Source organism: Schistocerca americana, chromosome 8 (genome assembly GCF_021461395.2).
Source record: "Schistocerca americana isolate TAMUIC-IGC-003095 chromosome 8, iqSchAmer2.1, whole genome shotgun sequence".
Lineage (NCBI taxonomy): Eukaryota > Metazoa > Arthropoda > Insecta > Orthoptera > Acrididae > Schistocerca > Schistocerca americana.
The window spans coordinates 104920413-104944378 of NC_060126.1; the positions used below are offsets into that span (position 1 = coordinate 104920413).

At 43.9% G+C, this 23966-nt stretch overlaps 1 protein-coding gene across 1 annotated transcript in view; it reads right to left on the bottom strand.

Annotated features, from left to right (window-relative positions):
- Positions 1–23966, bottom strand: part of LOC124545598 (transient receptor potential channel pyrexia-like) — a 148966-nt gene that overhangs the window by 73645 nt on the left and 51355 nt on the right. The window contains exons 4-6 of the mRNA XM_047124546.1: positions 22997–23230; positions 14612–14729; positions 315–519 (exon numbers count right to left, since the gene is read on the bottom strand). Coding sequence (XP_046980502.1) covers positions 315–519; positions 14612–14729; positions 22997–23230 — 557 coding nt within the window. The remainder of the gene's footprint in view (positions 1–314; positions 520–14611; positions 14730–22996; positions 23231–23966) is intronic.

Genomic DNA, 23966 nt, shown 5'->3' on the forward strand with positions numbered 1-23966 from the left:
CCGCGCGACTGCTACGGTCGCAGGTTCGAATCCTGCCTCGGGCATGGATGTGTGTGATGTCCTTAGGTTAGTTAGGTTTAAGTAGTTCTAAGTTCTAGGGGACTTATGACCACAGTAGTTAAGTCCCATAGTGCTCAGAGCCATTTGAACCATTTGAACCATGAGTTTCGGATTGCGCTTGTGGTGATGAGAACTTCGAAAAGGACGTATACAGCAGTGATGGGAAAGAGGATGTGGAGAGAGAGAGAGAGAGAGAGAGAGAGAGAGAGAGAGAGAGAGAGAGCGCACGGTGTCGGCAGGGCGCCGTCCGCTACCTGACAACGTCTCTGGTGTCGGCCCTGGTGGAGCACTGCCGCTGGGCCGCCACGTGCAGCGCCGTGTGGCTGGCGGGGTCGCGGGCGCCGGGCTGCGCGCCGCCCTCTCCCAGCAGCACCTCCAGCGCGGCCACGCAGCCGTTCTCCACCGCCTGCTGCACCACCGGCACGCCGGAGAACTCGTTCCGCGTGTCCGGGTCCGCACCTGCCGTGGCACAGTACCGCAAGACAACGTCACACACACACTACTCGCCATGAAAATTGCTACACCCAGAAGAAATTCAGATGATAAACGGGTATTCATTGGACAAATATATTATACTAGAACTGACATGTGATTACATTTTCACGCAGTTTGGGTGCACAGATCCTGAGAAATCAGTACCCAGAACAACCACCTCTGGCCGTAATAACGGCCTTGATACGCCTGGGCATTGAGTCAAACAGAGCTTGGATGGCGTGTACAGGTACAGCTGCCCATGCCGCTACAACACGATACCACAGTTCATCATGACTAGTGACTGGCGTATAGTGACGAACCAGTTGCTCGGCCACCATTGACCAGACGTTTTCAATTGGTGATAGATCTGGACAATGTGCTGGCCAGGGCAGCAGTCGAACATTTTCCGTATCCAGGAACACCCGTACAAGACCTGCAACATACGGTCGTGCATTATCCTGCTGAAATGTAGGGTTTCGCACGGATCGAATGAAGGGTAGATCCACGGGTCGTAGCTCATCTGAAATGTAACGTCCACTGTTCAAAGTGCCGTCAATGGGAACAAGAGGTGACCGAGACGTGTAACCAATGACACTCCATACCATCACGCCGGGTGATACGCCTGTATGGCGATGACGAATACATGCTTCCAATGTGCGTTCACCGCGATGTCGCCAAACACGGATGCGACCATCATGATGCTGTAAACAGAACCTGGATTCGTCCGAAAAATGACGTTTTGCCATTCGTCCACCCAGGTTCGTCGTTGAGTACACCATCGCAGGCACTCCTGTCTATGATGCAGCGTCTAGGGTAACCGCAGCCATGGTCTCCCAGCTGATAATCAATGCTGCTGCAAACGTGTCGAACTGTTTGTGCACATGGTTGTTGTCTTGCAAACGTCCCAATCTGTTGATTCAGGGATCGAGACGTAGCTGCACGATCCGCTACAGCCGTGCGGATAAGATGCCTGTCTTCTCGACTGCTAGTGATACGAGGCCGCTGGGATACAGCACGGCGTTCTGTATTACCCTCCTGAACCCACCGATTCCATATTCTGCTAACAGTCATGGATCTCGATCAACGTGAGCAGCAATGTCACGATACGATAAACCGCATTCGTGATAGGCTACAATCCGACCTTTATCAAAGTCGGAAACGTGATGGTACACATTTCTCCTCCTTACACGTGACATCACAACCACGTTTCACCAGGCAACGCCGGTCAACTGCTGTTTGTGTATTAGAAATTGGTTGGAAACTTTCCTCATATCAGCACGTAGGCGTCGCCACCGGCGCCAACCTTGTGTGAATCCTCTGGAAAACTAATCATTTGCATATCACAGCATCTTCTTCCTGTCGGTCAAATTTCGCGTCTGTAACACGTCATCTTCGTGGTGTAGCAATTTTAATGGCCAGTAGTTTAGGAAATAAGCCGAATGGGATGCAAATATAAACATGTAATGCACACGTACATACAAATAAAAGATTACAATCTGAGATAAATTTCAATTCATTCAAGTAAAACAGCTTCACAAGTTGAGCAATTTATTAGGTTTGTCCACCTCTGGTCCTTATTCAAGCAGTTATTCGGCTTGCATTGATTCATAGTACTGTTGGATGTGCTCCGCAGGGATACCGTGCCAAATTCTGTCCAGTTGGCGCATTAGATCCTGAAAACCCTGAGCTGGTTGTAGGGCGCTGCCTATAATTCTCCAAACGTTCTCAGTTGAGGAGAAAATTTGGTGATCCTGTTGGTCAAGGTAGGTTTGGTGAGCACGAATACAAACAGTAGAAACTCTCATCGTGTGTGGGCGGGTATTATCTTACTGAAATGTATGTCCTGGATGGCTTGCCTTGAAGGGCAACAAAACGACACATAGAATATTGTCGATGTACCACTATAAGGGCAACGTCACCGTGGTCTAGGGGTAGCGTCTTTGATTTATAATCAAAACGTCTTCGCTCCCGGATTCGATCCCCGCTACTGCCTAAATTTTGATAAATAATCAGCATTGGCGGCCGAAGACTTGCGGCATAAGAAGTCAGCCACATTCTGCCAACGGCCTTGTCAAAGAGGGCGGAGGAGTGGATAGAGGTTCAGGGCACTCTCTTGTCCTAGGGGTGGGAAATTGCCCCTAAAGGCGGAAGAATCAGCAATGATCAACGACATGAAGATGCAGAAGGCAATGGAAACCGCTGCATTAAAGACACATAACGTGTATCCACAGGACATGTGGCCTGTAATTGAAGAAGTCTCATGATGATCTCTCCATTGGCAAAAGATTCCGGAATAGTCCCCCATTCGGATCTCCGGGAGGGGACTGCCAAGGGGGAGGTTACCATGAGAAAAAGATTGAATAATCAACGAAAGGATAACGTTCTACGAGTCGGGGCGTGGAATGTCAGAAGCTTGAACGTGGTAGGGAAACTAGAAAATCTGAAAAGGGAAATGCAAAGGCTCAATCTAGATATAGTAGGGGTCAGTCAAGTGAAGTGGAAGGAAGACAAGGATTTCTGGTCAGGTGAGTATCGGGTAATATCAACAGCAGCAGAAAATGGTATAACAGGTGTAGGATCCATTATGAATAGGAAGGTAGGGCAGAGGGTGTGTTACTGTGAACAATTCAGTGACCGGGTTGTCCTAATCAGAATCGACAGCAGACCGACAACGATAGTTCAGGTATACATGCCGACGTCGCAAGCTGAAGATGAACAGATAGAGAAAGTGTATGAGGATATTGAAAGGGTAATGCAGTATGTAAAGGGGGACGAAAATCTAATAGTCATGGGCGACTGGAATGCAGTTGTAGGGGAAGGAGTAGAAGAAAAGGTTACAGGAGAATATAGGCTTGGGACAAGGAATGAAACAGGAGAAAGACTAATTGAGTTCTGTAACAAGTTTCAGCTAGTAATAGCGAATACCCTGTTCAAGAATCACAAGAGGAGGAGGTATACTTGGAAAAGGCCGGGAGATACGGGAAGATTTCAATTAGATTACATCATGGTCAGACAGAGATTCCGAAATCAGATACTGGATTGTAAGGCGTACCCAGGAGCAGATATAGACTCAGGTCACAATATAGTAGTGATGAAGAGCAGCCTGAAGTTCAAGACATTAGTCAGAAAGAATCAATACGCAAAAAAGTGGGATACGGAAGTACTAAGGAATGACGAGATACGTTTGAAGTTGTCTAACGCTATAGATACAGCAATAAGGAATAGCGCAGTAGGCAGTACAGTTGAAGAGGAATGGACATCTCTGAAAAGGGCCATCACAGAAGTGGGAAGGAAAACATAGGTACAAAGAAGGTAGCTGCGAAGAAACCATGGGTAACAGAAGGAATACCTCAGTTGATTGATGAAAGGAGGAAGTACAAACATGTTCCGGGAAGATCAGGAATACAGAAATACAAGTCGCTGAGGAATGAAATAAATAGGAAGTGCAGGGAAGCTAAGACGAAATGTCTGCAGGAAAAATATGAAGACATCGAAAAAGATATGATTGTCGGATGGACAGACTCAGCATACAGGAAAGTCAAAACAACCTTTGGTGACATTAAAAGCAACGGTGGTAACATTAAGAGTGCAACGGGAATTCCACTGTTAAATGCAGAGGAGAGAGCAGATAGGTGGAAAGAATACATTTAAAGCCTCTATGAGGGTGAAGATTTGTCTGATGTGATAGAAGAAGAAACAGGAGTCGATTTACAAGAGATAGGGGATCCAGTATTAGAATCGTAATTTAAAAGAGCTTTGGAGGACTTATGGTCAAATAAGGCAGAAGGGATAGATAACTTTCCATCAGAATTTCTAAAATCATTGGGGGAAGTGGCAACAAAACGACTATTCACGTTGGTGTGTAGAATATGAGTCTGGCGATATACCATCTGACTTTCGGAAAAGCATCATCCACACAATTCCGAATACGGCAAGGGCTGACAAGTGCGAGAATTATCGCACAATCAGCTTAACAGCTCATGCATCGAAGCTGCTTACAAGAATAATATACAGAAGAATGGAAAAGAAAATTGAGAATGCGCTAGGTGACGATCAGTTTGTCTTTATGAAAAGTAAAGGGACGAGAGAGGCAATTCTGACGTTACGGCTAATAATGGAAGCAAGGCTAAAGAAAAATCAAGACACTTTCATAGGATCTGTCGACCTGGAAAAAGCGTTCGACAATATAAAATGGTGCAAGCTGTTCGAGATTCTGAAAAAAGTAGGGGTAAGCTATAGGGAGAGACGGGTCATATACAATATGAGGGAATAATAAGAGTGGACGATCAAGAACGAAGTGCTCGTATTAAGAAGGGTGTAAGACAAGGCTGTAGCCTTTCGCCCCTACTCTTCAATCCGTACATCGAGGAAGCAATGTTGGAAATAAAAGAAAGGTTCAGGAGTGGAATTAAAATACAAGGTGAAAGGATATCAACGATACGATTCGCTGATGACATTGCTATCCTGAGTGAAAGTGAAGAAGAATTAAATGATCTGCTGATCGGAATGAACAGTCTAATGAGTACACAGTATGGTTTGAGAGTAAGTCGGAGAAAGACGAAGGTAATGAGAAGTAGTAGAAATGAGAACAGCGAGAAACTTAACATCAGGATTGATGGTTACGAAGTCAATGAAGTTAAGGAATTCTGATCATACAATGTAAGCTTTCACGGCCGGTATTGTCTTCACTTAAAACTTCCGGGCTGATAGGCCGTGGTCGAAGTATAAAACTCTCTCCTGACGTTTCGTCTCCGACTGCGGGAGACATCCTCGGAGGTAAAGCGGCGAACTGCGAAGAGAACTTGACGAAGCGCTCATTATATAGGCAGTACAGAGGGCGCCACAGTCGATCACGTGGCCTCGGCTATGAGATTGTCTCTGGTAATGCCAATATTCTCGATTGAAAGTAATCGATCGTCACGCTTGCGGTGCAACGCTGACATCCAAATTTTATCCAGTTTAACACCTTCGTCTTTCCTGTTAAAATTATTACGATGTTTATCAATTTAGATAGCCTCTCTATACAAGCGTGCATAATAATGTGAGGTTTTTGATATGACGCTCGTCTCGCTGAATTTTATTTCATGATCACCTTCCTGGCACATCGTATTTACAACCGTATGGAGTCTGCAATGCTACGTGAGAGGATTCATCAGACTCGGTGAGCACTGGCGGTAACCAGCAGTAAACTTTTTCATCTCCACTTGTTTCTTAGTAATACTATGCATTGTGGTGACTGGAATAAGATTGACGGTCTAACATTCAAAACTGTGGAAGTTAGTGGAGAAATGTCAGCAAATAGGCAGAAGAAAAAGTTCAATAACTTACAGAACAACATTTCTGGAGGTTCAGTTGAGGACAATTCTCGAACTGTTATTAACCTGTCTGATAAAGATTTGTCAAAAGTTGAAATTTCCGTACTTGCGAAAGGAGGCAATTTTGCTGTGACGCCCCAAAACGTACCCACAGAGTATATTGTAGCAAATATTGAGGCCGGTATCCGTCAGCTGTCACAGCAGTCCGCTGACGTAATTAGGATGGAAACGGCTAGGATTTTACGTACGTGTAAGCCACCTAAAAGTAATTTTTCGCAGGCTCAAAGGAAGGCGCTGAGGGATGTAAATGGAGATAAAAACATTATTGTTCTTAATGCGGATAAGGGTAATGCCACCGTCAAACTGAACAGTGAAGACTATCATGGAAAAATTAATGACATTTTGGTTCCCTCCAATTACAAAAAACTCCAGAAAGATCCGACTATGAAGATTTTAACAACGACAAATCGACTGGTGAAAGCGTCTTCATTTGGCTCCTACGATAAGAAGCTGCTTTGTAAAACAGAAGCATATCCACCTAGACTTTATGGCTTACCCAAAGTTCATAAACCTGGGATTCCGTTGAGGCCAATTGTCAGCGCTATAGGCGGACCAACACACGAGTTAGCTAGACACCTTGCCTCAATGCTGCAGCCTTATGTTGGTAGGACGGACAGTCATATTAAAAATTCAGCTCATTTCATTGACAAGTTAAAGGAAACGAGCGTGGGCCCGGATGATATCCTCGTCAGTTTTGACCCATGTCGTTATTTACCATGATTCCGGTAAACGAAGCTATCTTATGCATAGCGGATATTTTTCCTACCGGTATTGTGGCATTATTCCGACACTGCCTCACCACAACCTACTTTCAATACAATAATAACTTTAACGAACAGATTGACGGGGTGGCTATGGGCAGTCCTCTCAGTCCTGCTGTGGCTAACTTATTTATGGAGACTTTTGAACAACGGGCGTTGCAGACTGCCAGTAAGAGACCAGCCAGATGGTATCGCTACGTCGATGATACGTTCGTAGTATGGACACACGGAGCAGAGGAGTTGGATGCCTTCCTAACACATTTAAACAGCATTAATCCGAAAACCCAATTCACTATGGAGACAGAAAGGAATGGACAATTGAACTTCCTGGATGTGTCTGTGATTAAACGACGGGACGGAACGTTCGGCCATAAGGTGCATAGAAAGCCCACACATACTGATCGTTATCTACACAAAGAATCAAACCACCACCCTAGACAAAAAAGAGGTGTAATGAAAACTTTGGTAGACAGAGCGTACAAACTTTGTGAACCTGTTTATTTAAAAGATGAGATTGAACATCTACGGTCAACGTTCGTGAAGAATGGCTATTCTAGCAAGGATATAGACCGAGCGCTTCGCTCTAGGCAGAGAAATAGGAGTAACGACGAACAACAGTCGTCCAAGGGCAAAGTTTTTCTTCCGTTCATTAGTAAGATCACAGACCGCATTGGGAAAGTTTTAGGCAAGTATGGGGTGGAAACTATTTTCAGACACACCAGAAAAATAAAAGAATTTTTAAGGTCGGCAAAAGATGCACGAGACCCTTTGGCTACACCGGGGGTATATAAAATTTCTTGTAGTTGTGGACAGATTTACATCGGCACCACAAAGAGAAGTGCGAACACCTGTCTTGTTGAACATAAGAGGAATTGCCGCCTGGGTCACACGGATAAATCGGCCGTAGCGGAACAAGTTTACCAGGAAGGTGATCATGAAATAAAATTCAGCGAGACGAGCGTCATATCAAAACCCTCACATTGTTATGCACGCTTGTATAGAGAGGCTATCGAAATTGATAAACATCGTAATAATTTTAACAGGAAAGACGAAGGTGTTAAACTGGATAAAATTTGAATGTCAGCGTTGCACCGCAAGCGTGACGATCGATTACTTTCAATCGAGAATGTTGGAATTACCAGTGACAATCTCATAGCCGACGCCACGTGATCGACTGTGGCGCCTTCTGTACTGCCTATATAATCAGCGCTTCGTCAAGTTCTCTTCGCAGTTCGCTGCTTTACCTCCGAGGATGTCTCCCCCAGTCGGAGACGAAACGTCAGGAGAGAGTTTTATACTTCGACCACGGCCTATCAGCCCGGAAGTTTTAAGGAATTCTGCTACCTAGGCATTAAAATAACCAATGACGGACGGAGCAAGGAGGACATCAAAAGCAGACTCGCTATGGCAAAAAAGGCATTTCTGCCCAAGAGAGGTCTACTAATATCAAATACCGGCTTTAATTTGAGGAAGAAATTTCTGAGGATGTACGTCTGGAGTACAGCATTGTATGGTAGTGAAACATGGACTGTGGGAACAGAAGAGAATCGAAGCATTTGAGATGTGGTGCTATAGACGAATGTTGAAAATTAGATGGACTGATAAGGTAAGGAATGAGGAGGTTCTACGCAGAATCGGAGAGGAAAGGAATATGTGGAAAACACTGATAAGGAGAAGGGACAGGATGATAGGACATCTGCTAAGACATGAGGAAATGACTTCCATGGTACTAGAGGGAGCTGTAGAGGGCAAAAACTGTAGAGTAAGACAGAGATTGGAATACGTCAAGCAAATAATTGAGGACGTAGGTTGCAAGTGCTACTGGTTAGCACAGGAAAGGAATTCGTGGCGGGCCGCATCAAATCAGTCAGTAGACTGATGACCAAAAAAAAAAACACTGTAAGGGTGCCATAGATGACAAAGGGGTCTTGCTACGAAAAATAATGGCACCAAAAGACCATCACTCCTGGATCACGAGATGTACGACAGGTGACAGTGAGGTTGGTATCCCATTATTGCCCAAGGCGTCTCCAGACACGATTTCGCTGGTCAGCAGGCCTCAGTTCGAAGTGGGACTCATCACTGAAGACAATTCTACTGCAGTCAATGAGATTCCCGGCTGAAAGGTATCTGGAGACTACATGGACAGTGGTGGAATACGAACGTGACTGTCGCCTCAGAACCAAGAGTGATGGTCTGGGGTCGATGTCTTTTTATAGCAGCACTCCTCTGGTTGTCATCTGAGGAAACCTTTCAGCACTGCGGTACGTCGACGATATTTGACGCTCTGTTTATAGCCCTTACATTTCAGCAAGATAATACCTACCCATACACGACGAGGGTTTCTACTGTTCGTCTTCCTGCTTGCCAAACCCGACGGACCAGCAAGATCGCCGGCCCTCTCGCCAATAGAGATCATTTGCTGTATTGAGGGCACAGTCCTCCAACCATATCGGGAATTTGACGATCTATTGCACCAATTGGTCAGAATCTTGCACGATATCCCTTAGGAGGACATCCAACAACTCTGTGATTACGTAGGCTTTCCCGGCGTAATAAGTCTTGAAAGTCTCTTCGGGTTTGCTGCCGGATCCTAAAATCAACTTGACTCGATATTTCGGCGATCCAACTGTTCGCCATCTTCAGGAAATGCTGCTTCTGCTGATGAGTGCCGGGGCTGATCTGCTATGGCCCTGCAGACCACCAGTAACTATTCCGCCTATTGTGATTTGGGCCCCTTTACAGGTGTCACTCCCTCACCGAGCTAAGGATTTTTTTTCTTATCAATGTGTGTTTTTTCACCAGCACCTCCTGGTCCCTTCTTCCACGATAACGTTTTTGGAATAACATGTGTACTTAAGTTGTTGTATGTGAATCTCCCTAATTGACGGTTCACTTATGAGTATGACCTGTTAAATTTTTTTCATCCGCAGTCATCAGCTAACTCCATTCATTGTCAAACTTCTGTGATTGCTGTCAGATTGCTGTGATAACTGCTTGCTGTATTTTGTCACCTTTCTTGTATTTTGATGGATCGTGTATTTATTTAAGGGTCATTATTAATGTTTCTGCCGGTGAGTACCGGCTGGAAGTCTCGTTTAAATTATGTACCTTACCAGCTTTTCTTGTATTTTGGGGGATTGTGTATTTTATCGCTCAAGGGATTTATTAAGGTTTATTAATTGTTAAGGGCTTCCCAGCAGCCACAATCAGTGGCGTTACGTGTTATCCTTTGCGTATTTTGGGTGGGCTACACCTATTTGTTTAAAGTTTTATCCACGCTTCAGAACTGTTAGTACTTAAAGTGGCAGTCATTTGTAACTCACCACTGGAAAAACTCAGTTTGTTGGAAAAGCTTGCAGTCACACTTTACTGATAATTTGAAAAACGTACCTGTACAGATAGGATCCGTGACTACATCGTAGGTGCCTGCAGACCGGCAACCCTTCCACACTTTCCGATTCCGGATGGCCTACTAGCTGGCGCAACAGCAGCACTGAAGTGACGTAAGAGCAGCAGCGTAACCTGCCTCTCGGCACGGATTCTGTCTGTACAGGTACCTTTTTAAATTCTCACTGAGGGTGAGTGGGTGCCACCTAGGATTCTGTCCAACTGGGGGTATTAGAGGAACTCAATTTTCAAGCGTGTGTCAGTCACACGTCCCTTCATGACCATGCCGCTGGAGGACACAAAATAGGAGCGCTGAAGAAGCATAAGCACCCTTAGCTTTTTCGAGTTATGTTCAAATTTCATCGAATGGTTTTGAACGGTAGCTAGAGTTTCCAACATATACACGAGTGCGGAAATTGCGGACGCACTGTGCTCCAAACGGGTGCGGTCAGGCTTGATTGGGATGCAGCCTGTGGCGTCCCCACACTCCAACCGAGCGCTGATATTGTCGACGCCGTAGAGCTGCTACTGCCACAGCTCTCGCAGTGGAGTTGAGACACGATGCGCGATAACGTAGGTTCCCGTTGGTGAACGGGAGACAGAAATGCGAACTCGTACGATGGATGCTTCTTCTGATTTAAGATTGAATGATTCATTGCTTGGATATGCAGTAGTTGTTAAATCTGATCTCATCCGCATCTTACACACCACCAATTGCGAGGAAACATTGTAATTATCAGTCTTCTCGTAAGTTGTTGGCTCGTTTCTATGGAGTTGTTGAAGCTGTATGAAGCGAGATCCACAGATACTCTTTGATCAAGTCTTAATGAACCTACGCCGTAATGTTAAAAAAATGTTCAAAAGTTCTCTTTTCAATTAATGAAGTAGGTATTTTAATATTCAGATTAGATTGTCCCTGCTGAACAGTCGTTGGTAAACTATCATTGATTAAATCACTTAATAATGTAGTCCACGCTTGTTATTTCACTTGGAACGAACAGTTTATTGTTGCTTGGCCACTAATACTTTCGCCCCAGATGCACACGCAGTTGGTTGGTAAAGTCAGTTCTATTAAAATTAAGTTTCTTGACAATTACGACAACTTGACTCTTCAGTGTAATTGTATAATCTTCGAGAAGTCGTGTAATTGTGTCCTACTCGAGACTAATTGAGTGTAGTCCTTTGGTATACTATCCACTTTTCTTTTAGTTCCAACTATTTGAAAGTCAAGTCCAATATTCACTAGTTTCGTCAATAAAGTTCAATTAATCCGTTATGCACGGTTAAACGCGTCTATCAGTTCCTGTCTCTGCTTAGAAAATCAGTTTCCGAAGTTCGTGAACCACGTCACGCAAGAAACACTTCTGAACGCAAAACAATCTCGTCGCGTTCCGTACTCTCAATAACTAAGACAAGAATTGTTCTCGAAGGTCGTTACAGGACGAGAGCCAGCAAGCAACTTCTGTGAAAGGGTAATGTAGGCGCATTGAATTTCTTCGTTGCGCTTACAACTCTCTTCCACATAAAAGTTTTCTCTGACTAACATCACCTTGGACTTAGCTTTCAAGATATTAATTGCAATCATCACTTGGATATTTGTCCATTAATTAAATCTGAGGTTTCTTCCTCCTCTTTTCATAACAAAAACTCTCAGTGACGTATAATGTTGTTGTTATCAAAAGTTCTTGGTATTAGCTTATCGGCAAAGATGTCGTATTTGCCAAATAACTCTTCCCTACTTCATATTATGATATTCTGTCTTAATTGACTTTAAGGGGGTCGTTGGGGTGTTATAAGCCTCATAATGTCTATAGAGAAGGGTTGAAACGCCCGAGGGTGTCAGCAGTTCTAAGGCTGTGAAGAACGTCTTCGTGTTGCTCATCGCACTACGAACTGTCGTTTTCGACCGCGAAATGTCTGGAAATCAACGATCCAGGCAATGGAGTGGTTACGTCGACCTCCTTTTCTTGCCGATTCTGGGCGGTGGTGTGTCTGGAATATTTTTCTCGGACACTCACAAGAAAACCTCCATTGCAGAGGCGTCATAAGAAGGGATGAAATGTGGGCAACAGGGGGTGTGACGACCTTCCGGTCGTGCCGCGTGTATTCAGAATGAGATTTTCACTCTGCAGCGGAGTGTGTGCTGTTATGAAACTTCCTGGCAGATAAAAACTGTGTGCCGGACCGAGACTCGAACTCGGAACCTTTGCCTTTCGCGGGCAAGTGCTCTACCGACTGAGCTATCCAAGCACGAATCACGCCCCGTCCTCACAGCTTTACTTTCTGCCAGTACCCCGCGTCCTACCTTCCAAACTTTACAGAGGCTCTCCTGCGAACCTTGCAGAACTACCACTCCTGAAAGAAAGGATATTGCGGAGGCATGGCTTAGCCACAGCCTGGGGGATGTTTCCAGAATGAGATTTTAACTCTGCAGCGGAGTGTGCTTGGGTAGCACTTTCCCGCGAAAGGCAAAGGTCCCGAGCTCGAGTCTCGGTCCGGCACACAGTTTTAATGTCAGGAAGTTTCATATCAGCGCACACTCCGCTGCAGAGTGAAAATCTCATTCTGGAAACATCCCCCAGGCTGTGTCTAAGGCATGTCTCCGCAATATCCTTTCTTTCAGGAGTGGTAGTTCTGCAAGGTTCGCAGGAGAGCTTCTGTAAAGTTTGGAAGGTAGGAGGCGAGGTACTGGCGGAAGTACAGCTGTGAGGACGGGGCGTGAGTCGTGCTTGGGTAACTCAGTTGGTACAGCACTTCCCCGCGAAAAGCAAAGGTCCCGAGTTCGAGTCTCGGTCCGGCACAAAGTTTTAATCTGCCAGGAAGTTTCAGCCGTATGTATTGCAGAAAATTAATTTATGAACTTCTTATGTGCTACCAGTTTCGGCATTCGACTGATGCCATATTCAGGCCCCTGTACAATTAGTAGAACAAATGTACTATTACAAAAAATATAAAACATACGTTAACAATTGGCATGTATCATGTTAACTATGTAAGTGGCTCAAAAAGACATATTGTTTATCATTAAAACTATATGTAACATTAGGGCAAATATGCTTCTGCCTATGTCATGCTGTTGTTAATAGTTTTCACTGTTTTACTCGAATATAGCATGATAGGTGAATATATGTATACGCTATTATTCGTAAATTCGTACCACACATTTGTAATAGGCCATGCAACGCAACAATCAAATGTACTGCATAAAATCGTATGTCCAGTGGAAGAGTATTCTTTTAAAATTATTAACTAATATAAATAAATAATAAAGTAAATTAAAAACAAGAAAATGTGGCATAACCATGTCAGAATACATAAGTTACATATGTGTAGCCTAGGTCGTATTATGTGTGGTACGACAAATAGCTGCCGCAATATTAACGATAAAAAGCATAAACGAGTTTGTCTTAAAATCCGATTGCATTCACGAATGAAACCAATGCAATCGTACTATAAAAAACATCAAACACCATGTCACCGTAGGCACTTCATTAGAACCCCTGTTAAGACCACCCCGCGCTGTGCTGAGTGGATTAATGCAACGATAGTAGCTGCCTCATATAGTCATAGTTATAAAGAAGATTCTCGATCTCTGTATATAAAAAAATGTATATCTCCCTACAAATAACTCCTATACAACTATGTATGATTATACCAAGTGGTATCGACTGAATAAAAAGGAAAGGAAGAAAAAGAAAAATATAGAAGAACGCCTAAAAGTACAATTTTGGTAAACATTTCTGGAAAGCAGCGATCAATAAATTGTTATATTTTGATTAAAGTTCAGTCTTCATCACGTCATGTATGTTTTAATGATACAGGTGACCGGTTTCGGTTCTTTCTATAAAACCATCATCAGACCCTGGCTCCTTTATGACGGTAGGCGGAGCTCTCCTCGCTGCTACGCAGTCAGTCAGTTGACTGCGTAGCAGCGAGGAGAGCTCCGCCTACCGTCATAAAGGAGCCAGGGTCTGATGATGGTTTTATAGAAAGAACCGCAACCGGTCACCTGTATCATTAAAACATACATGACGTGATGAAGACTGAACTTTAGTCAAAATATAACGCCTATAAGTCCGAACATAAACCTCAAAATGAAATGTATACCATAAGACTAAGGGTACTACCTATAACCTACGTTTCTGTATCACTATTGAAGAACGTTGCAAGCATCTTTGAGCCAAATTTCTGATTTAAGCGTCGCATTGGGTGGGAATTAAATGGTTCCAGGAAAGTGGTCCTTTAATTCCGTTGCCCAGTCTAATTAAGTGCACTTTGCAACCCTCAGACGCCTATAGTAGGAATTGTGAGACATTCTCTGTTTCGAATTCTTGGCAATGTCCAAAAATTCAAACATGGGCCATGACTCACCTCGAAATCGGGTCATATAGCAGCAAATGGCACATCCGCCAAACACTAGATGAAGCAGATAATAATTGGTCACACGGCACCTGCTACAACACTGGTTAACGCATACGCATCGAGACTGAGAGCACAACTTGTGTAGTATCTCGCATTAAAGGCAGCACATGGCACCGCTCTGGTACTGACCGCCTTGCAGCAGCGCCCTCACGAACTCCTCGTCCCCGCGCCGCCGGCAAGCCATCTCCAGACACGTGCTGTAGTAGGGGTCACCGTACACGTGGTTTGGGTCCACCGACCGGCAGCCCTGAAACACACAGAGGCAGCCATCCTAATTTGGCGTTCACCCGTGCAGCTAAGGGCAGGACCCGCAGCACTGATGAATTGTGGAACCTCTAGTCAGCAAAACGTCTTCGCATTTTATTTTTAATGTATTCCGAAGTATACAGGGGGATTTAGTTGCCTCTACCGCTGTCGTTTTATGCGGTCTGCAATGTTACAGCTGGCCTTCATAAACCGCATGCGTGATTCCTTATTTTGTCACTTGCCAGTGGAGATTATGTCGTACAGAAAAAAAAGAGAAAGACATTTTTCTAGGAAATTTAATGTAGTTAAATTTTGTACTGAGATACGCTTCCGCTAGAGGCCGTAATTTTCGAGTTATTCAACAAATATGTACAAAAGTGGTCTCCAAACGCAACCCCACTCCCACACTGAGCCCTCAAAGGTCAGGATTTCTAGTATGTTGTTCGTAGCCACTCTCTCCTACCACTGTGGTATCGATAGTTCCGATGCCACTGCGATAGCGGAAGACCTTCGCCAACCACAGCGCCATCTAGCCGACGCTGTGCAGCTCTACGAGTTCATGAAGAGCAGACGGCCGAGAACCATCACTGTAGCTTAGCTTGCTATTGAGACTTTCTCATCGGGACCTTGGCTGCACACCTACGTGCTCACCTGTACCAAAGATACGTATTCATTTTGTAAGTAGGCTGTTTAGGTTTTTATATTGGTAACGCCACGTAGTGCTCTGTATGAAAATCGCTGACTGCGCTGTGTGCAGTCTGTGGCTGGTTGGACTCATTGTTGGAATATTCCCTTGTGTAGTGTTGGGCTGTTGGATGTGAACAGTGCGTAGCGTTGGGCAGTTGGAGGTGAGCCGCCAGCAGTGATGGATGTGGGGAGAGATATGCCAGAGTTTTGAGAGGTTACTATGAGAGCACGATCTGGACATGTGTCAGCCAGAAAAAGGAAATTTGTTTAATTGGATGTCACAGAATTATACATAACTTTTGAACGCTATTAACGTATATACATTGTTTGTTTTCTATCAAAATCTTTCATTTGCTAACTATGCCCATCAGTAGTTAGTGCCTTCAGTAGTTAGTATCCTTTATTTCGCTGGCACTATTGGAGCTCGCTGTATTGCAGTAGTTCGAGTAACGAAGATTTTTGTGAGGTAAGTGATTCATGAAAGGTATAGGTTATTGTTAGTCATGGCCAACCTTTTGTATGGATTATTGAAAGTCAGATTGCGTTGTGCTTAAAATATTGTGTGTCAGTTTAGTGATGATAAGATTAAGTAAAGAGAAAACTGTCTGAGTACGTTGAGTTTTGCTCAGTTGTTTGAAAATCAAATAACGTAAGAGTTTTTCTAGCACTGTCATTCATTATATTCAAAGGAGAAGTTTCAATTTATATATGTTCATACACCAGTAAAAACCTCTTTTACTTTACTTGCAGTACCGTCGTGTTTTACCTCGTCTGCTACTACTCGCTTCCTTATTCGGCCTCTCTATCAGCTTTCAGGAGCAGACCTACGCGCCGCCTTCCAGGCGGAATACAAAAACCGCTATACAAATATTTGCGACTGCATGAATTATTTCGCACATTCTACGTTTTTGGTCTTCTTTAGACTGTACTTGTTACGCCACTGGAGAAATCGAGTACTTACAAATTGTAAAAGTGACGTCAGTTTAATTTTACCCAACAGTTTTGTGAATTTCAACAGCGTAAAATAAACAATTACATCGTTGTACCCGTCAGGTTTTCTGACTATGAAACTATTCTGCTTGTAAGAGTCAAGTTTGGATCGCATTGTCAACTTAATTATTTTTAGCGTAACGTTTTCGTTTTGCGTTCATTTCCTTCTCGGGAAAGTTTAAACTAATAATTTTAACAAAGTAGCCGACACTGCTTGCGACATACAGTCCAGTCAATAGAAACCAAAAAATGTCGAAGATCGGGAATATTTCGTCCAGTCGGAAATTTCTGTACATTGTTGTTGTTGTTGTTGTCTTCAGTCTGGAGATTGGTTTGATGCAGTTCTCCATGCTACTCTATCCTGTGAAAGTTTCTTCATCTCCGAGTAACTACTGCAACCTACATCCTTCTGAATCTGCTTAGTGTATTCATCTCTTGGTCTCCATCTACGATTTTTACCCTTCACGCTGCCCTCCATCACTAAATTGGTGATCCCTTGATGCCGCAGAACGTGTCCTACGAACCGATCCGTTCTTCTAGTCACGTTGTGCCAGAAACTCCTCTTCTCCCTGATTATACTCAGTACTTCTCCATTAGTTACGTGTTCTACCCATCTAATCTTCAGCATTCTTCTGTAGCACCACATTTCGAAAGCTTCTGTTCTCTTCTTGTCTAAACTATTTATTGTCCATGTTTCGCATCCATACATAGCTACACTCCATACAAATACTTTTAGAAAAGACTTCCTGACACTTAAATCTATACTAGATGTTAACAAATTTCTCTTTTCCATTGCCAGTCTACATTTTATATCCTCTCTACTTTGACCATCATTAGTTATTTTGGTCCCCAAACAGCAAAACTCATTTACTACTTTAAGCGTCTCATTTCCTAATCTAATTCCCGCAGCATCAAACGATTTAATTCGACTACATTCCATTACCCTCGTTTTGCTTTTGTTGATGGTCATCTTATATCCTCCTTACAAGATAATGTCCATTCCGTTCAACTTCTCTTCCAGGTCCTTTGCTGTCTCTGACAGAATTACAATGTCATCGGCGAACCTCAAAGTTTTCATTTCTTCTCCATGGATTTTAATTCCTACTCCGAAGTTTTCTTTTGTTTCCTTTACTGCTTGCTTAATAAACAGATTGAACAACATCGGGGAGAGGCTACAACCCTGTCTCACTCCCTTCCCAACCGCTGATTCCCTTTCATGCCCCTCGATTCTTATAAACTGCCATCTGGTTCTTTCAGAAATCGTAAATAGCCTTTCGCTCCCTGTATTTGACCCCTGCCACCTTCAGAATTTGAAAGAGAGTATTCCAGTCAACCTTGTCAAAAGCTTTCTCTAAGTCTACAAATGATAGAGACGTGGGTTTGCCTTTCCTTAATCTATCTTCTATATCGTAGGGTAAATATTGCCTCATGTGTTCTAAAATTTCTACGGAATCCGAACTGATCTTCCCCAAGGTCGGCGTCTGTGCATCTGTACTGTAGGTACATTGATAGAAGGGAAATACTAGAAACCCTCACTAGAAATCCTCACTAGTGAGGGATAAGTGTAGAGTGGAGGTGCGTATGGTGGTAACTTTTGTACGTTTATCTTGAGTGCTCACAAAAAGGCGCCTGCAGTGAAAACGTACAGTATCTTACTGCATTAAATTTCCTACAAAAATGTTTCCGCTCATTTTTTTTCTGTAGGACTAATAGTTTGCGGGTAGCGAGCAAGAGAATATGAAAATCGCGAACGTGATTTATCAAGGTTAGCTGTAACACTGCGGGTTACATAAAACGACAGCGATAGGGGCAGCTGACTCACGCTGTACATACAGGAACACAAATAAATATAAAGCTAAAATCCGGAAACGTCGCGCAAGGAAACGTTAATAAATGGGTCGGCTAAGGGTCTTGTATTTCATCGATACTTTTTAATTAATTTAGACGACATTGTCAAGGAGAGAAAACACGAACCATAATATTCGATATACAGAACAGCTTCATAAGAAAAAAATCAAAGCTTTTATTTTTGCTGACGGATACTTTCTAGTTGTGCATGGCGAATATAACTTCCAGACCGCGCTACAGGAACTATACAACAGAGCAAAGTTGCATGATTTAACCATATCGTCCAACAAATTCAACTCCATGATATTCCAAGGCTCATATTAGAAAACCAAACTATTGCACAATGCCCTCAGATTCTTGGACTGCAACATATACGTCTAAGAAGTCGGTACTGAAAAAACGATTGAGAAATTCAAAAATGATGAGAGGCACGATTAAAAGAATGCTCAGGGGAAAAGCACGAAACGACACAGTGCCAGAATTTTATAAAGTTATGGCAGTTTCCTTTATACTATATGTAAGTGAAAACTAGGCTATGAAGTCTGAAACACATTGCAGACTTCAAACAGTAGCGATGATATTTTTGAGAGCAGTCCAGGGTCTAACAAGAAGAGATGATTAAAAAGCTAGACATTCCGGAAGAGTGTAGGAATTTACAACTTAAATGAAAAGATAGACGAGTACAGAAAAGAATGGGAAAAGATACAGAAAGCATTGGTGACGAACGTATTCCAAACTGACTCCTACAATATAGCCCTAAACGAAGAAGAAAGACCGAAGAGAAGATGGATGGATCAAGAAGTCACAATGGACTACATGGTGTAATGACTGAGGGAAAAGATTTCTTTGTAGACGCACTGAAAGTTATCTGTTTTGTAACCTAAATAGGATCCAATAAAGGAAATGAACACAATGCTATGCAGCAGACAGCTTACGTCCAATGGAAGACACAATCCTACCTATGGAAATAATTCATCACAAAACTTCAGCTTACAATATTATTCACCACACAATTGTGCGCAGTCGAGTACACAATCCTGCCTACGGTAGAAATAGTTAATCAAGGCCCATCATTAACGACTAAAGACTGCACCATGAACTACAGTTGAATTATTTCACCATTCTGTAACAGAATACGAATACCAGTTAACGTTGCTGGGTGAAATTTTCCCTACTTTAAATAGATACATACAGTGACGTGAAAAGTCATGGGATACCTCCTAATATCGCCACGAGCCTTTTTTTCCGCGGGCTAGAGCAGCAACTCAACGAGGCATGTTCGCAACAAGCCGTTGGAAGTCCCCTGCAGGCATACAGAGCCAGGCTGCCACTTCACTGAAGCCGTCCATAATTGCAAAAATGTGGCCGGTGCAGGATTTTGCACACGAACTAATCTCTCGATACGTCCCATAAATGTTCAATGGCATTCATGTCGGACGATCTGGGTGGCTCGAATTGTCCAGAATGTTCTTCAAACCAATCGCGAACAATTGTGGCCCGGTGACAATGCGCGTTGTCATCCATCATCGTTGTTTGGGAACATGAAGTCCTTGAATGGCTACAAGTCATTCCATTCCATGTAAACATAGCCCACACCATTATGGAGCCACCACCAGCTTTCATAGTGCCTTGTTGACAATTTGGGTCTATGGCTTCGTGGGGTCTGTGCCACACTCGAACCCTACCATCATCTATTACCAACTGAAATCGGGGCTCATACGACAAGGCCACTTTTACCAATCGCCCAGGATTCAGTCGATAAAGTCAGTGGCCCAGAAGAGACACTGTAGGCGATGTGCTGCAAGCGGAAGCACTGGCGTTGCTCATCTGCTGCCGTAGCCCATTAACGCCAAACTTCGTCGCACTGTCCTAACGGATAAGCTAGTCGCACGTCCCACATTGATTTCTGTGGTTATCTCATGCAGTGTTGCTAGTTTGTTAGCAGTGACAACTCTACGCGAACGCCGCTGCTCTCGGTCGTTAAGTGAAGGCCATTGGCGAACGCGTTGTTCGTGGTGGGAGATAACGCCTGAATTTTGGCACTCCCTTGACACTGTGGATCTCGGAATATTGAATTCCCTAACGATTTCCTAAACGTTATTCCCCATGCGTCTAGCTCCAGCTACAACCCTCGTTCAAAGTCTGTTAGTTCCCATCGTGTGGCCGTAATCACGACAGAGACCTTTTCACATAAATCACCTGAGTACAAACGACAGCTTTGCCAGTGCACTGTCCTTTTATAACTCGTGAACGCGATACTACCGCCATTTGTACATGTGGATGTCGCTATTCCATGACTTTTGTCATCCCAGTACACATGCCTTACACTGCAGCTCCGAAGTTAAGTTTTGTTGTAGGTTCAGTCTATGAGTTGCAGACCAGAGCTGCAGAAAGGCTACGTAGCGCTGATCGCAGTTATGGGCATGTTAGGCATATTCAATCAGCATAGGGTTGAAGTATTGAGAATAATTTCAAAGTAATAAATATGCAGTAAGAATTTCTCAGCAGCAGACAGGTATTCGTGTTCAGAGTCCGTGCCTGTTCTTTGGTACTTTGACGTCAGATTTAGTGTGATCTAACGAGGAATCCACTCTTTGGTAGAGACAGGCACGGATTCCGGGGGGAGGGGGTCATCAACCCGTGTACCCAAAAATATTTCAGTATTTTTACGGAAACTCATTTCTAAATTTATCGGCTATTTTCCGGGGAAAAATTTAATATTGCGAGTAAGCATATCGAAATTTCCAAGGAAATCTAGAAAATTACAAGCCATGTTTAAGGCAAGATACTTTTCGTTGTCCAGATGGGTGGTCTTGTGCCCAAGCCAGCCGCGGACAACACCGCAGCCAGGTAGAGGCTGTAGGAAGCTGCTGTCGACAACGAATCCGATGCTATTCCAAAGTCCACAGGTAGAGCCGGCAAACCATGGGATGTTTAGCGAATGCAGACAAAAAGAGAGACAACCCCAGCCCCCATTAAGAAACAAATAAAAGAGGTACTGACTTCACCTGGCAGAAAAGACTCAAACAAACAGATTTCGCCTCATTTTCCCGCCTGCATAACCACAGTCTCAAGACATGTATCACATTTATAACAGCAAGCGAAATACTGGTAATGGTGAGCGCGCACTTCGATTTTATGTCGTATAAATTACGAGCTCGTCGAATTTGTGTAAGTTTGTTGCTGTTATAGTTCTTACGTCAATTGCGTGACATATGTTATTCCCAAAGCTTTTTGACGAGTATTGTACACATGATCCATTTCTCTCAAATGCAGTTGGCTCTGGGCACTATGGGACACAACATCTGTGGTCATCAGTCCACTAGAACTTAGAACTACTTAAACCTAACTAAGGACATCACACACATCCATGCCCAGGGCAGGATTCGAACCTGCGACCGTAGCAGTCGCGCGGTTCCGGACTGAGCGCCTAGAACCGCTAGACCACCGCGGCCGGCAAATGCAGTTCTTTGTGTAACACTAAAGCAATGCATTACACAAATTAATGTTACGATATTAAAAAATATGTTTTGGTTACTGTCATGATTATAAAAAATGCTACGCGCGTATTACATGTGAAAACTTGGGGGTAAAGCGACGTTGAATTTGTGGGTGAAGAAGGGGATGGACATGGATAACGTAAAGTGAAAGTATACATACTGAAAAAAACAAAAATATGCTGGCGACATTCGTATGAGGTTCTTCCCCTGCTACTCATAACAGGGATGGTAAACATGAGGAAAATTTAATAATCACCCTGTACTATGAAGAAACTGTGACTCAAGTTTCATCCCCGTTCACTACCTCTCTTAGAAAATCATCACCATCTTCTTTGTAATTTGTCAAAAGTGAAATGTCCACAAACTGATTTTTGTGTTGCCTTTAAAAGCTTTTGACACCAAAGCAATCATTCAGTTTTTTCTGAAAATTCAGTTTTTCAGAACCAGTTTAATGAAGAAGTGTTCTTGAAATATGCAGAAAGTTATTAGAAAACTCGGATACTGTAACGTTACTGTATTCCTTTACGAATTCTTGAAACGCACGAGCCAACTCTTCGTTAGTCATATATGTCCGCATGTCCACCCCTGTAGCTGAGTGGTCAGCGTGACGGATTGCCGTCCAAGGGGCCCGGGTTCTATTCCCAGCTGGATCGGGGATTTTCCCCGTTCAGGGACTGGGTGTTGTGCTCTCTTCATCATCATTTCATCCCCATCAAGCGCGCAGGTCGCCCAATGTGCCGTCTAATGTAATAATACCTGCACCAAGGCGGCCGGACTGCCCCGTAAGGGGTCTTATGGCCAATGACGCCAAACGCTCATTTCCATTAGTCGTACATTAACACTCCCTTCACCGCACTCTTGATCACGTCCATCACTGAATTGTCGGACCCATCTCCGCATCACCGGATCAATCATCACATTTTCTCCGTAAAACTCTCAAATCTGTAGATGAATCTCAAGTGGTTTACTGTTGTTCGCATTCAGAAAAACGATTACAGGTCTAATCCCACAGGAGTCGGATTTCAATCAAAGACCGATATCTAAACAAGCACTACCCAGCATGAAAAGACAGAACACAAAATGGTATTAAAGCTTCTCCTTGGCTCAAAACATCTACCGCGTATGCGCCAAACTGCGACTGTAGCGCTGCCGTACAAAGGGAACTTAGCTTCTGGACGGAGCTCGTTTGTTACAGTGGGTGTGCGCTCCGTTGGATAAGCTAACCGAGGCAGTGTAGGCGCACCTTGTCGGAGTCCTGCAGCTGCAGCAACTGGAAGAAGGTGTCGACGTCCCTCTGCTGCATGGCGGCGAGCAGGCGGCGCTGCGGGTCGCCGCAGGCCGGGTCCTCCTCGTGCGGCGCCGGCAGCAGGCGCCGCAGCTGTGGGAAGCGCGCCGCGATGGCGTCGCGCACCAGCCGCCCGTTGACGGCGCGCGAGTAGTCCACGTTGACGCGGCCCGCGCCCTCCTCCAGCATCACCTGTCGCCAGCACCACCAACCGTCAGGCCCTTGCCTGCTCTACGCTTGTCTTACCGGGTTTACCATACACGGACACTTTGCGGCTGGCTGCAGAGCAACGATTCACGTAACTAAGAGTCCCTCAGGGCTCTACATTAGGTCCTTCGTTATTCCAGGTATTCATAATTTACTACACTACTTCTTTACCTTCTACCAATACTGCATGGCTGGCAGAAAGCGATGATTCAAAGTGCACATAATGGAGTTCCACAGGGTTCTGTAACAGGTGCTTTGTTATTCTAGGTTTTTATAAATAATGTACTGTACCACTTATTTACCTTCTACAAACATTGGAAGGCTGGTAGTAGAGCGATGATTCAGAGTTTAAATAATGGAGTTCTACAGGACTCTATATTAGGTCCAATACCACCAACCGTCAGGCCCCTTGCCTTCTCTACATTTTTTTTTACCAAGTCTATCATACACCAACACATTGCAGCTGGCTGCAGAGCAACGATTCTCATCACTAAGAGTTCCTCAGGGCTCTACATTAGGTCCTTTGTTATTCTAGGTATTCATAAATAATTTACTACACCACTTTTTTACCTTCTATTCTACCAACACGGCATGGCTGGCACCAAAGTGATGATTCACAGTGCACATAATGGAGATCCACAGGGTTTTGTAACAGGTACTTTGTTATTCTAGGTTTTTATAAATAATGTACTGTACCACTTATTTACCTTCTACAAACATT